The 15,435-nt window shown below is 39.1% G+C and overlaps 1 protein-coding gene across 1 annotated transcript in view; it reads left to right on the top strand.

The window, feature by feature from the left end:
• Window positions 1-14,563: 14,563 nt before the first annotated feature.
• The window catches only part of MELLADRAFT_76172 (uncharacterized protein), a gene marked incomplete at both ends in the record, with an annotated part of 3,193 nt that continues 2,321 nt past the window's right edge, over window positions 14,564-15,435 (top strand). The window contains one exon of the mRNA XM_007419035.1: window positions 14,564-15,343. Coding sequence (XP_007419097.1) covers window positions 15,323-15,343 — 21 coding nt within the window. The remainder of the gene's footprint in view (window positions 15,344-15,435) is intronic.

The following is a 15,435-nucleotide window of genomic DNA, read 5'->3' as shown; positions in this document are numbered from 1 at the left end:
GTGTGGATTCTTTCAAGCAATCATCATCCTGATGCACGTACCATTGATGCTGACCCTATTATCAAAGAATATCTACGACGAAACCGCCGGACCAAGTGGACTGCGAAAAAACTCAGTTCTCAAGCATTTGAAGCACTTCAAAAACTTGGGATCCTTGGCCCAGACAAAACTTCTGCATCCACTTTTGAAGTTGCTAAAAGCCTTGTCATTTCTAACAAGCCACATAGTACATACAGCAAAAATCCTGGAAACAGCTATATATCATACTCTTTGGATTCATGTAACAGGGTTGGTAATATCACAGACATTGTCAAGCTTCCTGATGTCACCCAGCCAGTTCTAGTTGTCAGATCTCTGAAGTTTCTCAATACTGAAGACAAGCACAAGGACCCCTATGATTCCTTGCCAAGATTGCTTAATGCATCAGTTATATATGATTTGCGTGAGGATTATCATGTTGTTCCATGTCACAAGGTGATTGGCCAGCTTGTTGTACAACATAACACGGCAGGTACATTCGATATTGCTTGCCCAACACTTTCAATAGTGCAGCTCAACAATCTGGTGAGTTCCTGAGATTATCACTGCGCTGAATAGAGTCACCATGGAGAAGTCTCCTGATCCATTTTTCAACTTTCCAGGGCTTCGTGCAGGAACTTAATCTGGAAGACGATGCCATGGATATTGAATAACCATGAGAGCAAGAAGATGTTTTGATGTGGCCTCAATGTAAAAGTTCTCCTTTTCCACTTTTTCTGGGTTCAAAACATTTTCATTCCTTTATTATCTCCAAAAATTCGTGAATCTCATTCATGAACTGTGTTGGGTTGAATCTGTTCATCAATTTTTGTTTTTGATACCCGGTATGTACACAAAGCATATCAAAAAAATAATGTGAAGCTATCAATATTTCACAAAGTAAGAGGAAAGGAAACACTTGTCATTTTTGGTTTTGAGCTTTTGTTTTAACAACTCTGTTCATCAGAATTATTAAGGATCATGAGCCCTTGATTCCATCAAGCTACCCTGCTATTACAACATGGTTTGTAATTGAGTTGGAAATATGACTCCATTACAAGAGGTGACTGGATATTAAGAAAGGATATCTGATGAGTTCAAACTTTGCTGCATAAGAAGTTCTCAGAATGCAATTTACCATCCTGAGCAATTTAAAAGAAGCCGTTGGAAGTTTTGGAAGATCAATTTACATCTGCAGCTATACTACTGAACTAGCTGCAGGTGCATCTGCAGCTCATGCATATCCCCCACTCAAACTGAACCTGAGGTCGATTTGATATTGAATTGAGATTGAATTGAGATTGTTTTGAGGTTGTTTTGAGGTGAATCGTACTCACTGGCCTGCCAGTGAGTAGTAAAATGTCACTGTGATCGTTCTTTTTATATAATCGTTTCATCTTTTAATTTTTAAACTTTTCTCTCTAGTGTCTTTCCCAAATTTATTCAACTCGCTCGACCTCGCCAACCACGGCACTCCTCAACAACAGCCTACTGGAGCGAACCAGACTCACCAATCCACCCCTGCCTTACAGGACCCTAACTTCGACGGCTCTGTTCTAGAGTTCGAAGACGCCTACGGAAATACATCGCAAGAACCCATCCTGATCGATTCGACGACCACTACGCCAGCACCTGACCCTTTAGCGAATATAGAGATTGATTCTCCAGGATCTGAAGGAACCGCACGAGAACCCTTCCGAGCTGAAGGATCACCACCAGAAAACCTAATCGCTCATCATCAGAGTAAGTAATCAAAAAAAAAATTCAGTGTTTTTGATTCAACCAAAACGAGAAGTTGTTATACAGTCAAACCAGAAAAGCTTGTCACAAATTCCCCGCCAAATTGATCGAGTTTTGCGGGCAAAATCGGTCAAGCTTTTCCGATTTGACTGTAGTTATATAGTATAACGTTCTTTTTTTAATTTGTTAGCCAACAACAGTACTAATCCTAGTGGATCTAACCAAGGACAAGCTGCCCAAACGTACCGTAAGTCAAACTCAAAACCGAGTCAGATTTTTTATCTTAAATTTTTTTTCTATTCCCATTGGTCCTATAGCGCGAAACAACCAAGCTTCCGGAGCCCCAGCCCACAACCAAGGACAAGGACCCCAAGTACAGCGTGAGTTGAAATCAAAATCTACTGTCATCTTGACTTCACCAATTGAAAGATCATTTCGTTTATCGTTATTTTTTACTACATTTTTTCTCCCCTAATCAAACATCTATTCTATCAGAACCAGGTAATCAAACCCGAGGATACCATCAACAACGTAAGCGACAAAACCATTATTGAATATTAAATCTTTTTTTTTAATAACTAAAACCATTGTATTGCTACAAATTTTTCCAATTTAATTTTTTTTTTTCTTTCCTTCTCATTTAGAACAAGGACAATCAGGTCATCGTACGTCTATCTTTTTATTATTACTAAATTTTTCCCTTGTCAACACTAAACACAAAGAAAACTAACATTCTCATTTTTGTTACTTCCTTCTTCATCTTGATTCCGAATTTCATTTTTTTAAATTCTGTTTTTCTTTTTGTTAATCGAAACGATTCAATCGCAACATGTCTAGCAGAGCAAGCTCAACCAGTGCTCGAGGCTCAACGAGATCAAAACGATCCATCGAACCAAGCTCACGAGGCACGAGAGGAACCCCAGTGGGGGAATTATTCCAGCCACTACCACCCTCAGGTAAGCCAGACCCTAAGCTAGTAGACAAGCTTGCAAGAGAAAATGATGTTAATAAAAAAATTGCTTTCTTAACATCTGAAGACCCAACAACAACAAGCCGGTTATTACTACCAACCGAACTATCCGGCCCATCTGCCTGCCCCAGTAGCCCAACACCCGCCTGTCCCAGCCGCTCACTACCAACCTCATCCGAACCACCATCCACACCCGTCGTCTGTTCAACGACCACACCAACCCATGCCGAGTACCAGCAACCCCAACTTGCCTCCACCTCCTCCAGCTGCACTGTCTTACCAGCAGACAAGAGACCTGGAGGAAGGACGACTTCGCCAAGCGATCGCCGACCTCAGACGAGACCTGGAGGAAGCGAGAGTTGCAGGCAACAACTCTCGCTTCAGGCAAGTGTTAGGTGTAGCGAAGGAGACTCACAAGGAGCTAGAGGAATTCTTGGGAGGCAGACGCTATCGCCAGAGGGTCAAGGAGATAGCGGGCTACAATCCCTATCGCATCAACCCTCAGACAATGCTGGAGTTCGATCAACCGAGAGTGGAAGCAGGACCCTCGAGCCAACGTCGCAAGCGAGCGCGCGACGAGGAAATCGAGGAGCTAGCCGAGACGTCATCAAACCTTTTGGATATGATGCTTATGGTAAAGAGGATGAAACAAGACGAGAAGAAGGAATCCAAAGGCAAGGGGAAGGAGAAAGAACAGTAAGTATTCTTCCTCCTCCCACTTCTTCTTTTCACTCACATCCATCAATTCTTTATGCTGAGACACCCTTTACTGGACCACCTCTAGATAATTCTCCCAACCTGTTATCCCCTTCTCTTGCATCTATCAAGTCAGAAGAGGATCAGTTGGACCAATTGAACAATCAAGGACTGTTCAACCAGTCGTATTTAGTTTCAAACACAAATTCTAAAGTTTCCACCTCTTCTATGTCTCTATCAAACACTTATTTAGATCTAGATGACCTTATACAAAGAAAAACACATGCAATCTATGAGAAAGTTGAGCACCTGAACCCAAATCCGATTCTACTAAAGAATCAAAGTGAGCAAAGTGAGCAAGTAAGAGTTAAAGAATTTAAGATAAATTGCCAATTACAAAAAACATCTTATGATGATGTTATGAAAAATTTTTTAGAATTGAAAGAAGAACTTAGTGAGATTAAAACACTAAGTTATGAATTCAAAAACCAAGAACAACATCAAACAGCTTATGAGGATGTTAAAGTAAAATTCACAGAATTGAAAGAAAAATTCTCTGAAATTCAAGAAATTAAGAGAATAATTCTTGAAAATAAGAAAGACCATCCAGCTGAGATGAGAGATAAAGGTAAAGGAAAAGAGAAAGAAAATATACCTAGTTCTGAAATTAGAGAAGCAAGTGCATCCACTTCTAATACAAGCCAACATACCAAACCAGGAGAAACTGAGATACACAATACAGAAATCACGCCAATGTATAGTCTAAACAAAACTCAAGCTTTAGTATTGCAGATTCGAGAAAAGCTCAATACCACATTGGAGGAGGCAAATTTATCAGCATCTCAGCAAAATATGGTTAAACAGATTACTAATTTAGCTAATCAAATTGCCTCCAGAATATCTGAGACTGAGAAAAGGATGACCTCCAAAATAAACAGTCTTGATAAGAATTTTCACGAGACAATAAGTAAAATATCTCGAGAAAAACAAAGCATTCAAGAGACTAGTGATATAGTAATAGGTGATCTTGGAGAGATGAAGAATGCAATTAAACAACTAGATGTGAAATTAGATAAACAACTCAAGCTACCAATCGAAGATCCTTATAACAAAATTGAGGAATTACTCAACAAATTTGATAAACACGAAAATCAAGTAAGCTCGAAAATTGGTGAAATTAAAGAAGATAAAAACTTAACAAAAATCCGTGAGAATCTAAATGAGCAACAGCAACAATTCGAGAGTGGTATGATGAGATCTTACCATGCATTACAAGAAAACATGAAAGACAACCACGAAAAATTGACAAAAGAATTATTAAAACAACAAGAAATACAAATGAAAGCTTTTACAGATCAAATGTTGAGACAACAAGTAACATTAAATCAAAACATATTAGAAAAAAATGTTGAAATACAACAACAACTGAGGCAAATGGACGACAACGCCAATGCAGCAAGATTGTCAATTATTCAGGAACTTAAACCTGATATTGGAAATAATAGCAACAATAGTTTTATGATAAATGACCAAAATAATACAAGTATAATCCATGAACATGTACATCCACCCTTGGAAGAAATCTCAAGAGTAGACCCATCACTGAGAGGAGAAGCCAGGTTTAGACTAGCCACAGCAGGACCACGAGAAAGAACCGTGACCTATGAAGAACCTGTACTAGCACATAGAAATTCTCAGAGCCCAACAATTCGTGAGAGAACAATTGCAAGAGAAGAGACACTACCACCTCGTGACAGATCATTTACAAGAGAAACTACTGCTCAAACAGCAATGACAGAACCTACTAGAGAAGATAATGTGACTAAAGCCTTGACTAAACTTTGGCCAACAGGACGAGATTGGAAAAAATTTAGCGGAGACGGTGAATATAACCATAATGATTACATTGACTGGTGTGATGATCTGATTATAACCCTGAAAATGGACCCTCTTGTTGTTGTAAGCCATTTAGCAACAGCTTTTACAGGCACGGCAGGACAGTGGTACATGGACAAACGTAAAACTAGAGGCTCAATGACATGGGACAAGTGGAAAGAAGAAATTCATAAAAGATTTGGAAACAATGTTTGGAAAAATAACATGGAAGAATTATTCATGAAAGATAAATTTGATGCAAATATACACACAGATCCCACAGCGTGGTCTTTGGAACAAAAAAAGAGAATTTCAGCTTTTGATCCAGATTCTTCTGAAGACAGAATAGTGAATAAAATATTGAATAAAGTTGATGGTGATGCTAGGAATGCAATTAAAAGCCAACTCTCAACACCATACGAGTGGGATATGTTTCTAATGGTGTTCAAAGATATTTTTGAAAATACAACCATCATCACTAAGAAAAGATACTTGAATAGACCAAGGAGACCTTTTATTGAGAATAGAGCCACCTTTAAGGATGATAAATTACAAGGTCCCTCCAGTACAAGAGTCCAACCAAGCACGTCAGAAAGGAAACCTTCCAGAGCATGCCCAAACTGCGGAAGTAAAGATCCAAAACATCAATGGAGAGGATGTAAAGATAAGAAAATAAATGTGATTGAAGAAGACACCGAAGAAAGTGATAATATGAATGATGAGTTTGACTTTCAAGGAGGACAACTCTCAGGGGATTCAAGCTCAGATAGCGAAGGAGAAAATCTTCAAAATCAACATCAACAAAATGTCTGCATGATTGATACTCATGAAGATAATGAGAAAAGCATCAATATATTGCAAGCGGAAGCAGACGTGCCTCACTCATGGCAAGATGACATGCAGATGGGGAATACAATTGATGCAAGATTACTGAAATCCAAACCAGCAGATGGAATGGCGCATACACTAGGACATCATGCAATGGCTCGAGCATTAGTAAATAATTGTAAAGTACCAATACTACTGGACAGCGGAGCATCATGCTCAATTGTAGGAAAACATTTCTTATCTGAAATTATACCAGACTGGCAAGAAAGAATCATGCCCAGTAGTCATGTGAAATTTTCTGGAGTTGGTAGTAAACTTCATGCCTTAGGCGTTATCAGCTTACCAGTGATCTTTCCACATGTTAAACAGTCAATTAGAATAAATGTTGAATTCGTAGTGATGGAAAATGCAAACAACAAACACTTCATATTGGGCGCAGAAAACTTGAGCCAATATGGATTTGACATATTTCATAGTAAGGAAAGATATTTTACTATTGGCAATAATAACAAGAGTATTAAATTTGCTTTAATGCAACACAAAGAAATCTTATCAATTAAACCTGACAATACCATGGAGTCTCCAACAAATGAAGACACAAATCAACTTCGAGAAAAAATATTAGAAGCTGAGTTTGGACCCAATCTTACCTATAGTCAAAAAGAGGATATAATTCAGATGGTAATTAAATACAAGGATCAGTTTGGATTGGGAGAGCAACCTCTAGGAGTTATTAAGAACCATCCGGTGAAAATAGAACTCACAATAGATAAACCTTACCCCCCTATTTTAAGAAAAGGTGCATATCCTGCTAGCCCAAGAAGTAGAAAAGAAATAGAAAAACACATTGAAGAACTACTTAAGATGGGCGTAATACAAAAAGTAGGTAGTGATGAAGAAGTTGATATAACTTCGCATGTTCTGATAGCATGGCATAATGACAAATCTAGACTTTGTGGAGATTTTCGTGCTCTTAATCAATACACCAAGCCTGATAGATATCCCTTACCACGAATAGACCAATCCTTGACTAACCTTTTTAATGCAAAATATATTACTCTCATGGATATAATGAAAGGATTCCATCAGAACATCGTGGAAATATGTAGCAGGAAATACCTCAGAATTATTTGTCATTTAGGAATCTTTGAATATATAAGAATGCCTTTTGGAATAAAAAATGCTCCAGCTTTCTTCCAAAGAATGATGGATACGGAGTTTTCAAAAGAATTAAGAGAAGGATGGCTCAAAGTCTACATTGATGACATCATAGTTTTTCATACCACATGGGAAGAGCATCTAGAAGCAATGGAGAAAGTATTGCTAAAAGCTAAAGCCATGGGTATGACAATATCTTTAAAGAAATGTCACTTTGGTTTTGAGGAATGCAAAGCTCTAGGCCACCGTGTATCAGGCCTATGGGTAGCAGTGGACCAGAACTCTGTAGCAGCAGTACTACAAAAACCTTGCCCTAAAGACAAGCAAGAATTAAGCTCATTCTTAGGATTTACAAGCTACTACAGAGCCCATATCCCAAACTTTGGGATCATTACTCGTAGTCTCTACAAACTATATGCTAAAGGCGTAGTATTTGAAATGACTAAGGAAAGAATTGATGCAGTAAATAAAATAAAACAAATACTTACAACAGCGCCAATCTTGTTTCACCCTGACTTTGAGAAACCTTTTAAACTTTATGTTGATGCATCAATTGAGGGTTTAGGAGCAGCACTCCATCAAACACAAATAATTGATGGAAAACCAAAAGAAGGCCCTATTGTTTTTATATCCAGAAAATTAACAGACACTGAAAGTAGATATTCTTCACCCCAGCTAGAAGCTTTAGCACTAGTTTGGGCATTAGAAAAATTACACTACTACCTTGACGGCAGCTACTTTGAAGTAATAACAGATTGTACAGGAGTAAGATCTCTGACAAATCTCAAATCCCCAAGCAGACACATGTTGAGATGGATGATGGCAATACAAGAGTATAAACCATTCATGACAATTACTCATAGACCAGGAAAATTCCACAATAACGCCAATGGACTAAGTAGAATGGCATTGCCAAATGATTCTAGCAACCCAGCATGGGAACCTGAGGAAATGGAAAGAGACATTCCCGTAATGGGAATCAGCTTGTGTGAATTGTCTGAAGAATTTTTTGATGAAGTAAAAGCTAGCTACCAGAAGAATAGTAACACAGCTAAACTGACCAGAATATTGCCTGCGCAGCATACTGATTTGAGCCTGACAAGCACACTTGAGCAACCTTGGAAGGATGGACTAGCTCAAGGAAAAATTTCACTTGAATCTGACCTACTATATTTCAGAGAGAAACATACTGCAAATTTAGTAATAATAAATGCAGAACACATTCAACAAACATTGCATGTATGCCATGATGAGTTTATGTCAGGACATCTCTCAGAAGACCGGACAGTAGATAGAATCAAAAGCACAGCTTGGTGGCCAAATTGGAGACAAGACGTGGAAGAATATGTGAAGACTTGCGAAAGATGCCAGAAAGCAAATAAAGCCACAGGAAAAAGATTTGGTTTACTTCAAAGAATAGAAGAACCAACATATGCATGGGAAGTTATTAACATGGACTTTGTTACTGGTCTTCCACCATCATTGATTAACAATTACAATTGTGTACTAGTCATTGTGGACAGATTTTCAAAGAGAACAAGGTTCTTACCATGCTACAAAGAAGCAACAGCAATGGATATTGCATTACTATTCTGGGAAAGAATAATCAGTGACGTAGGATTACCACGAATAATCATCAGTGACAGAGATCCAAAGTTTACTTCTGAATTCTGGAAAAGTCTGCATGCACTTATTGGAACAACATTAGCCCTTTCCACTGCGTACCATCCACAGACTGATGGTCTCAGTGAAAGAAATATTAGTACCTTAACTGAGATCATTAGGAGGTATTGCACAGAAGGACTCTGTTACACAGACAAAGACGGACACACACATGACTGGCATACATTGCTACCAGCTTTAGAATTAGCATATAATAGCAGTATACATAGCACGACAGGAAAAAAACCTTTTGAAGTAGAAAGAGGCTATTGTCCTAGATTACCAAAAGACCAAATAAAAAATAAAAATGTTGAATTTCATCCAACTTCCTTGAGTTTCTTTGATATGCTTGGTAAAGCAAGGGCCAGGGCAGCGCAATGTATTGAGGATTCCGTGACTTACAATCAAGAAAGACGGAATAAAACACATAAAGAACCTAAGTTTGTAGTAGGAGAACAAGTTCTACTCTCCACCACAAACTTTACCAATCTTCAGGGACCTAAGAAACTTCAAGACCAATTTGTTGGACCTTTTGTGATACTAAAATTCCATGGGAGCAATGCAGTAGAAGTAGCATTGACAGAGGAATTTGGGAGAAAACACCCAGTATTCCCAATTTCACTAATAAAAAAATTTCATGCTTCAGATAAGAGCAAATTCCCTGACAGAGAAATACCCAAGAAAACTCCTATCAGGTTTGAAACTGACGGAGATAAGATTTTCTCACATATCATAAAGCAAAGAGCAATACAAGTCAATGGTAATCTTCAACAACACGTTCTGTAAGATACAAAAACAGAAGTGCAGATGAAGATGAATGGCTACCAGCTGATAAAGTACCCAACGGCAAAACAACGTTGAGAGACTTCAGAGCACAAAAAAGAGCTCATAAACCTTCTGAAAAGAAGTGATGACCTCCTTTGAGGGTGGGGAATGTCAGCCCTGGGTACATATACATGTACCCAAAACTAACTTATAATATTGAACTTTCACTTATAAACCTAATTACATGTACATACAGCTTATAAAACACATGTAACATATAATAAAACATATAAAAACATAAATTACATATACATATACAGTTAAAAACATATGTAACATGTAATAAAACACCAATTACACCTCATAACTCAGTGTCAAGAGTTAAAATGCTTATACTACATAAATTACATAACACGTATATGTAATTATGTAATACTAATAATAATAATAATTAAGAGTAATCATTAAAACCTAAACCACAGTAATGATACAATCAAATATCATTACAGTTAGGTTTGGAGAGGAGAGTATATAAACCTCTCCTCTCTCAGCCTTCAGGATCTTTTCCTCAAGCATTTTTATTACACCTCTCTTTTAAAGAACCCTTTAAAGATTCTTTTGAAGTACATAATCAAAAGTCTTATATAATATAAGACTAGTGATTCTCTTCATCTCTTTAAGGTAGCTTCCTGACTAAAAGATAAAGTAATCTTATTCTTCATCCTCTGGATCCCTACTTCCCCTAAGTAGAAACCCCTTATCAGGTTAGTGACCTTCCAATAAACATCAGGTTAGTTACCTCCAGAACAACTACAGGTTAGTGACCTATATCAACTCACAGGTTAGTGTACCTTCTGAACAACTGCAGGTTAGTGACCTATATCAACTCAAGGTTGGTGTACCTTTTGAATAACCATAAGTTGGTGACTTTATAACAACCAGACTAGTGATTCTACACATCACTCTTCAATCAGTCATTTTGAAGATTGAAGGAAAGCCTTGGATCCAGCTTTCACTAATTATATTATATTATAATTAAATCCTGAACCTCCTTTTAAGGAGTCATTTAACTGTAGTCTGTCTGGATTCACCCAAACAGACCAGTTCCCCTCTTCCTTCTCTCTTTCTTATCTTTATAACTTTATTGTAATACATTATATTTGAAATATAACTTAATTAACAAAATTTACCAACCCACCTTGCCAATTTTAGTGAGCCCTGAGTATTCTTTTGAATACCCAACCCTCACAGGTCCGCTAGTCCCAGTGATTCACACTGGGGGCGCGGCCTCTTTGTAGAAGGTGCGCCTACGCACCTTCTCTCCTAGGCGCCACTGGTGCGCCAGGCGTGATTTTTTAAATTAAAAATTGAGCCAAAATTGAGAAAGACTGGTCTTTTGATAAATTCAGATCTTAAAATTAGCTTAAAGTACATACTGTAATAAACAAAAAATACCGGTGACAAAAACGTAAGATGACGGGAGAGATACAACTAGTCAAAATTGACATCTTTGGGGCTCTAAGCTCCAGGTGCACTGAGACCATTAGACTGGACTTGCTCAAAAGCTTGTGGTTGAAAGAAAGTCAGATCAAACTGATAAACCTGTCATCAAAAGCCATATCTAAGGCTGGGTTGACTAACATGTCCTCTTCTTGTGAGCGGTCCACACCTTGTTCAAACTCGTCAAGCTCATCTGGAGCCGAAAACAGTGGAGTATTCTCCGTTGGTGATACTTCAACAACATCAATCTCATTGTTTGATTGTTTGTTGAGACTTTTAGATCAATCAGATAATAAACCTGGGGGCATATCTGATGGTAGAATCAAACCTAACAGTCCCCCCCTCGCCGTGTTTGTTAGGTTTGGATACCCATACCCAATTTGGGCGCGCCCACCAATTTTTCGAGTTTTTGGGCGCGCCTAGGCGCGAGGCGCGTCTATTGGCGCGTTTTTTTTCTGCGCCCCCAGTGTGACCAGTGATGTGATCTGCTCAAAAAACCAAAAAAACCGTAAATATATGATAGATATATGATTTTTCAATTTTTCTTCTTGTCTTTAGCCCTTCCAAAAGATATCTAGCATCTAGTCTACAACAAAGAGACAAACAAACATGTCGTTTGTATATTATGGTGTACGTGTAGACTCATACTGACATATAAACATGACATGGGTAAAACATGTAATTTTTCCATGTCATGTTTGGTTGAAATTCATCCCCGAGCCAAATACCGTACGACACGACTCATACTGACACACATCGACATGGATTTTTGATTTAAAAAAACCGTGTCGTAACATGAGTCATGGCGGACGGTCTGATGGCCGAGAAGTGCCATACTGACAAAAACATGACACTATCTTGCATCTAATAGCTTTACCCGATTCACCACCGGTACATAGTCAACCGTTCCCACCTACCAACTCAAACATTCCCTCCTTCACTTTTGTTTCTTTGAGTAAGTATTTCAACTTCTTCTATCTTTGAAGTACTCACAATATTCAACTTGGAACTCATCAATTTTCCATCAAAAGTCACTTTCTTTTCTGTTCAATTATTGGACTGTTCTCTTTCTCAGGTTTAGATTCCTCTTCTCAGTCCACCCCCTTTCAATCCATTTGTTATTTCTTAGCTAACAATGGTTTAACATTTTTTTGTGATTAGGCACAAAAACAATCTCCATCTGATTCAATCGAAGTCAATCGCTTTCATCTGATTCAATCGAAATCAATCGTTTTCATCCGATTCAATCGAAATTGATTGTTTTCATCCGATTCAATCGAAATCGATTGCTTTCATCCGATCCAATCAATATTGATCATTTCCAGACTCCATCTGATCCAATCAAAATCGATTGTCTCCATCTGATTCACCTAAACTCAATCATCTCAACTGTTCATCATTCAATCAAACCAAATTACACTGAATCTTTAGTTTCTAATCAAAACAATCAAAACAAGCCATCTCATTTATTAAATTCAAAACAATTCATTTCAATTTCTTCAAAGTAATGCAACTTTTTTATCTTTAGATTCATCCATTTAAATCACAATGATGATGTGAGATACAACTTAATTCTTTCTTCCATGATGGTCAGATACCAGTACACGCAGAAGTCTCACAGGCCAATTTGATAGAGGATGGAATCAGATCTTGCATGTTCATTCTTCACTATGTGAATGCGGAACTACTTGATCTCCATTCCTCTATCAAATTGGTTTTGGATCATGATGATTCACGGTCACTGCTGAGGTTCAACTGTACCTGTCATCCCCAAGACTGGGTTGGCTTCACGCACCAGATTCTTGTGGGTAGGGTTTGACGCAGACCTTACGCAAGCCTAATTATCATGATCCAAGTGTGGGATGGACACTGAAAGTGGGTGGCTATCTGACTATAAGGAATCTTTAACTGATGAGATTTTTCTGTGGATCAGTGATAAGGAGAAGTATAGAACATGAACAAGAAGTCTGCGTCATTTTTAGATGTTTATTATTGTTTCTCTCCTCAAATTGTTTCTTGATTTATTTCCCTAGTTCTAACTTGTAATTCACTTTGCACTTGTTCTAATTTATAATTACCTTTGCAAAAGAAGATGGGGCCCTAGATAAGGGCCCTTTTGGAACTCTTGCCAAAAAGTGTTACACAAAAACACTTTTTTGATCCACTGCTTTTTTAAGGGGCAGATCCAAAAAGCTAGAGTCGGTTCTACGCTTTACCAAACAGTCAATCAAAAAGCTTGACATAAACCACAATGATCTGTTGTTGACTCTTTTGCCATTTGGTAAAGTGTATATTGACATCATATAACAATTGAGAATGATTGGATTGGACATTCAATCTTAATGTTGTAGTCATCACTCAATCTCAACACCACCCATAGCCATTATAAAGTAGGCAAATCATCTGTCACATCAGAGGAAAGTATAACAAAAATCTGCAATGAAATTAAAAAATAGACCACTGAGAAATGGAAATGAGGAGTTGAAGGAGATAAAAGGACGTTGTCAAGAGGCTGTGGGGTGAAGTGGAAAAGTTGAATGAAATTGATGAAGTTCAATTATCGGATAGTCCGATCCGAACGCAATATTCTGGAGAAATTTACATTTGGTGTCATGTTGTGTCAGTATGACACTTCCCGGACGGTACGATGTACGAGATGACTCATGTTACGACACGGGATTTGTAAATCAAAAATCCATGTCGATGTGTGTCAGTATGAGTCGTGTCGTACGGTATTTGGCTTGGGGATGAATTTCGACCAAACATGACATGGAAAAATTACATGTTTTACCCATGTCATGTTTATATGTCAGTATGAGTCTACACGTACACCATAGTATATGATTTGATACTCTTTGCACCAAAACTTGCCCCCTACCATATGACCGGGCCAACCCGACCATACCCAGATCCTGGCCGGGACCCGATCGAACCGGTCCCGCTCCCGGTCGGTGCATTAGTTGCGGTTCATCTGCAACGAAATGGTTGTTGCTGTGAAGCTTTCCTCGATCGCTCGGAAAAGCGAGAGCGATAAGGTCTCAGCTTTCGACAGGTCTTACACGAAGCTCGATCTATCATCAGTGTTGCGATTCGCCTCGCAATTTATACTTCTTTTGGCGTAAGAGCACTGATCTGGAGACTACCATGCAGCTTTCGGACTTGAATTCCCGCTGTTCTCTGCGCTCGTCCAGATTTCTCCTTAATTATGATTCTCATTCTAGGGCGAGAGGTGTCGTTCTGGTGGGATCCTGGGCTAAAAATCTGTCGTTTATGGCTCTCACTCGAGTAAATGAGGTGGAGAATATATACATAGATCGCTTCTCTCTGGAGGCCATGTCTCGCCTTTCTTTTTTTCCGCCCTCGTATAACTCTAGTACTTCTGAGCCCTTGCACCCTCATCAATATTTCCCTTTGCATAATCTTTTTACCTTCTAAGCCCCCTTGGGTGGTTACAACTGTGCTGCCAGCTCTTCGCGTCGCTTTTATATATCAGGCTCTCCACTCAATCGCTATTTACAAACTGGTTGTTGTTGACTGAAACCATGTCGCACGTCATCGCCACTCCATTCGGTCTCGGCCTTCCATATCCTGCTCTATTTCTCGTCCCTAAGAGAAAGAATACTAAGCGGCGTCCGGCTGACTACTTTTGGCAAAAGGCGACGGCACCCACCCTTCCCGTCTCTGATCGTCTATATGGAGACAATTCTCGGCTTAGTCCGGCGTCCCCCGCTACTTCTTGGCTCGATGAGGAAGCCGTTGCAGTCTTCAGCGATAGCGAGGACGAGCCCGTAATCCGAACGCCAGGACTTGCCCCTGCGAAGAAGAAGAAAAGCTTTGCCAAGATACGGGAAATCGCCTTTCGAGCATTCGTACCGAAGCCCGGCAGCACCAAGACCAGTACAGTCGTTGCTACCGAGATCGTCTCACGACAACACCTTTCACCCGACCATGCCCTAGCGAAAGGCAGTCAAGGAGGTTTCACTCTCTTCAACAGTTGGAGACTCAAGTCTAAAGGTACCAATACTAAAGTCATGAAGCTCTCGGCGATGGTCAAACGTCGTATTAACAGCAGAAGCCCCGCTCACCTGCAACCCAAAACCTGGGAGGAGTATGGCCGATGCTATGCCGCCGTTAGTATTTTTCCCGTTTTGTCACTGTTCTGCGGAGGTTCGAGCCGCATCAGAGCATGGCTAAATCTCTTTGATGCGTCTTACAGGAAGAAA

Source organism: Melampsora larici-populina, assembly GCF_000204055.1.
Source record: "Melampsora larici-populina 98AG31 unplaced genomic scaffold MELLAscaffold_121, whole genome shotgun sequence".
Classification (NCBI taxonomy): domain Eukaryota; kingdom Fungi; phylum Basidiomycota; class Pucciniomycetes; order Pucciniales; family Melampsoraceae; genus Melampsora; species Melampsora laricis-populina.
This window is presented reverse-complemented; position numbering and strand designations above follow the sequence as displayed.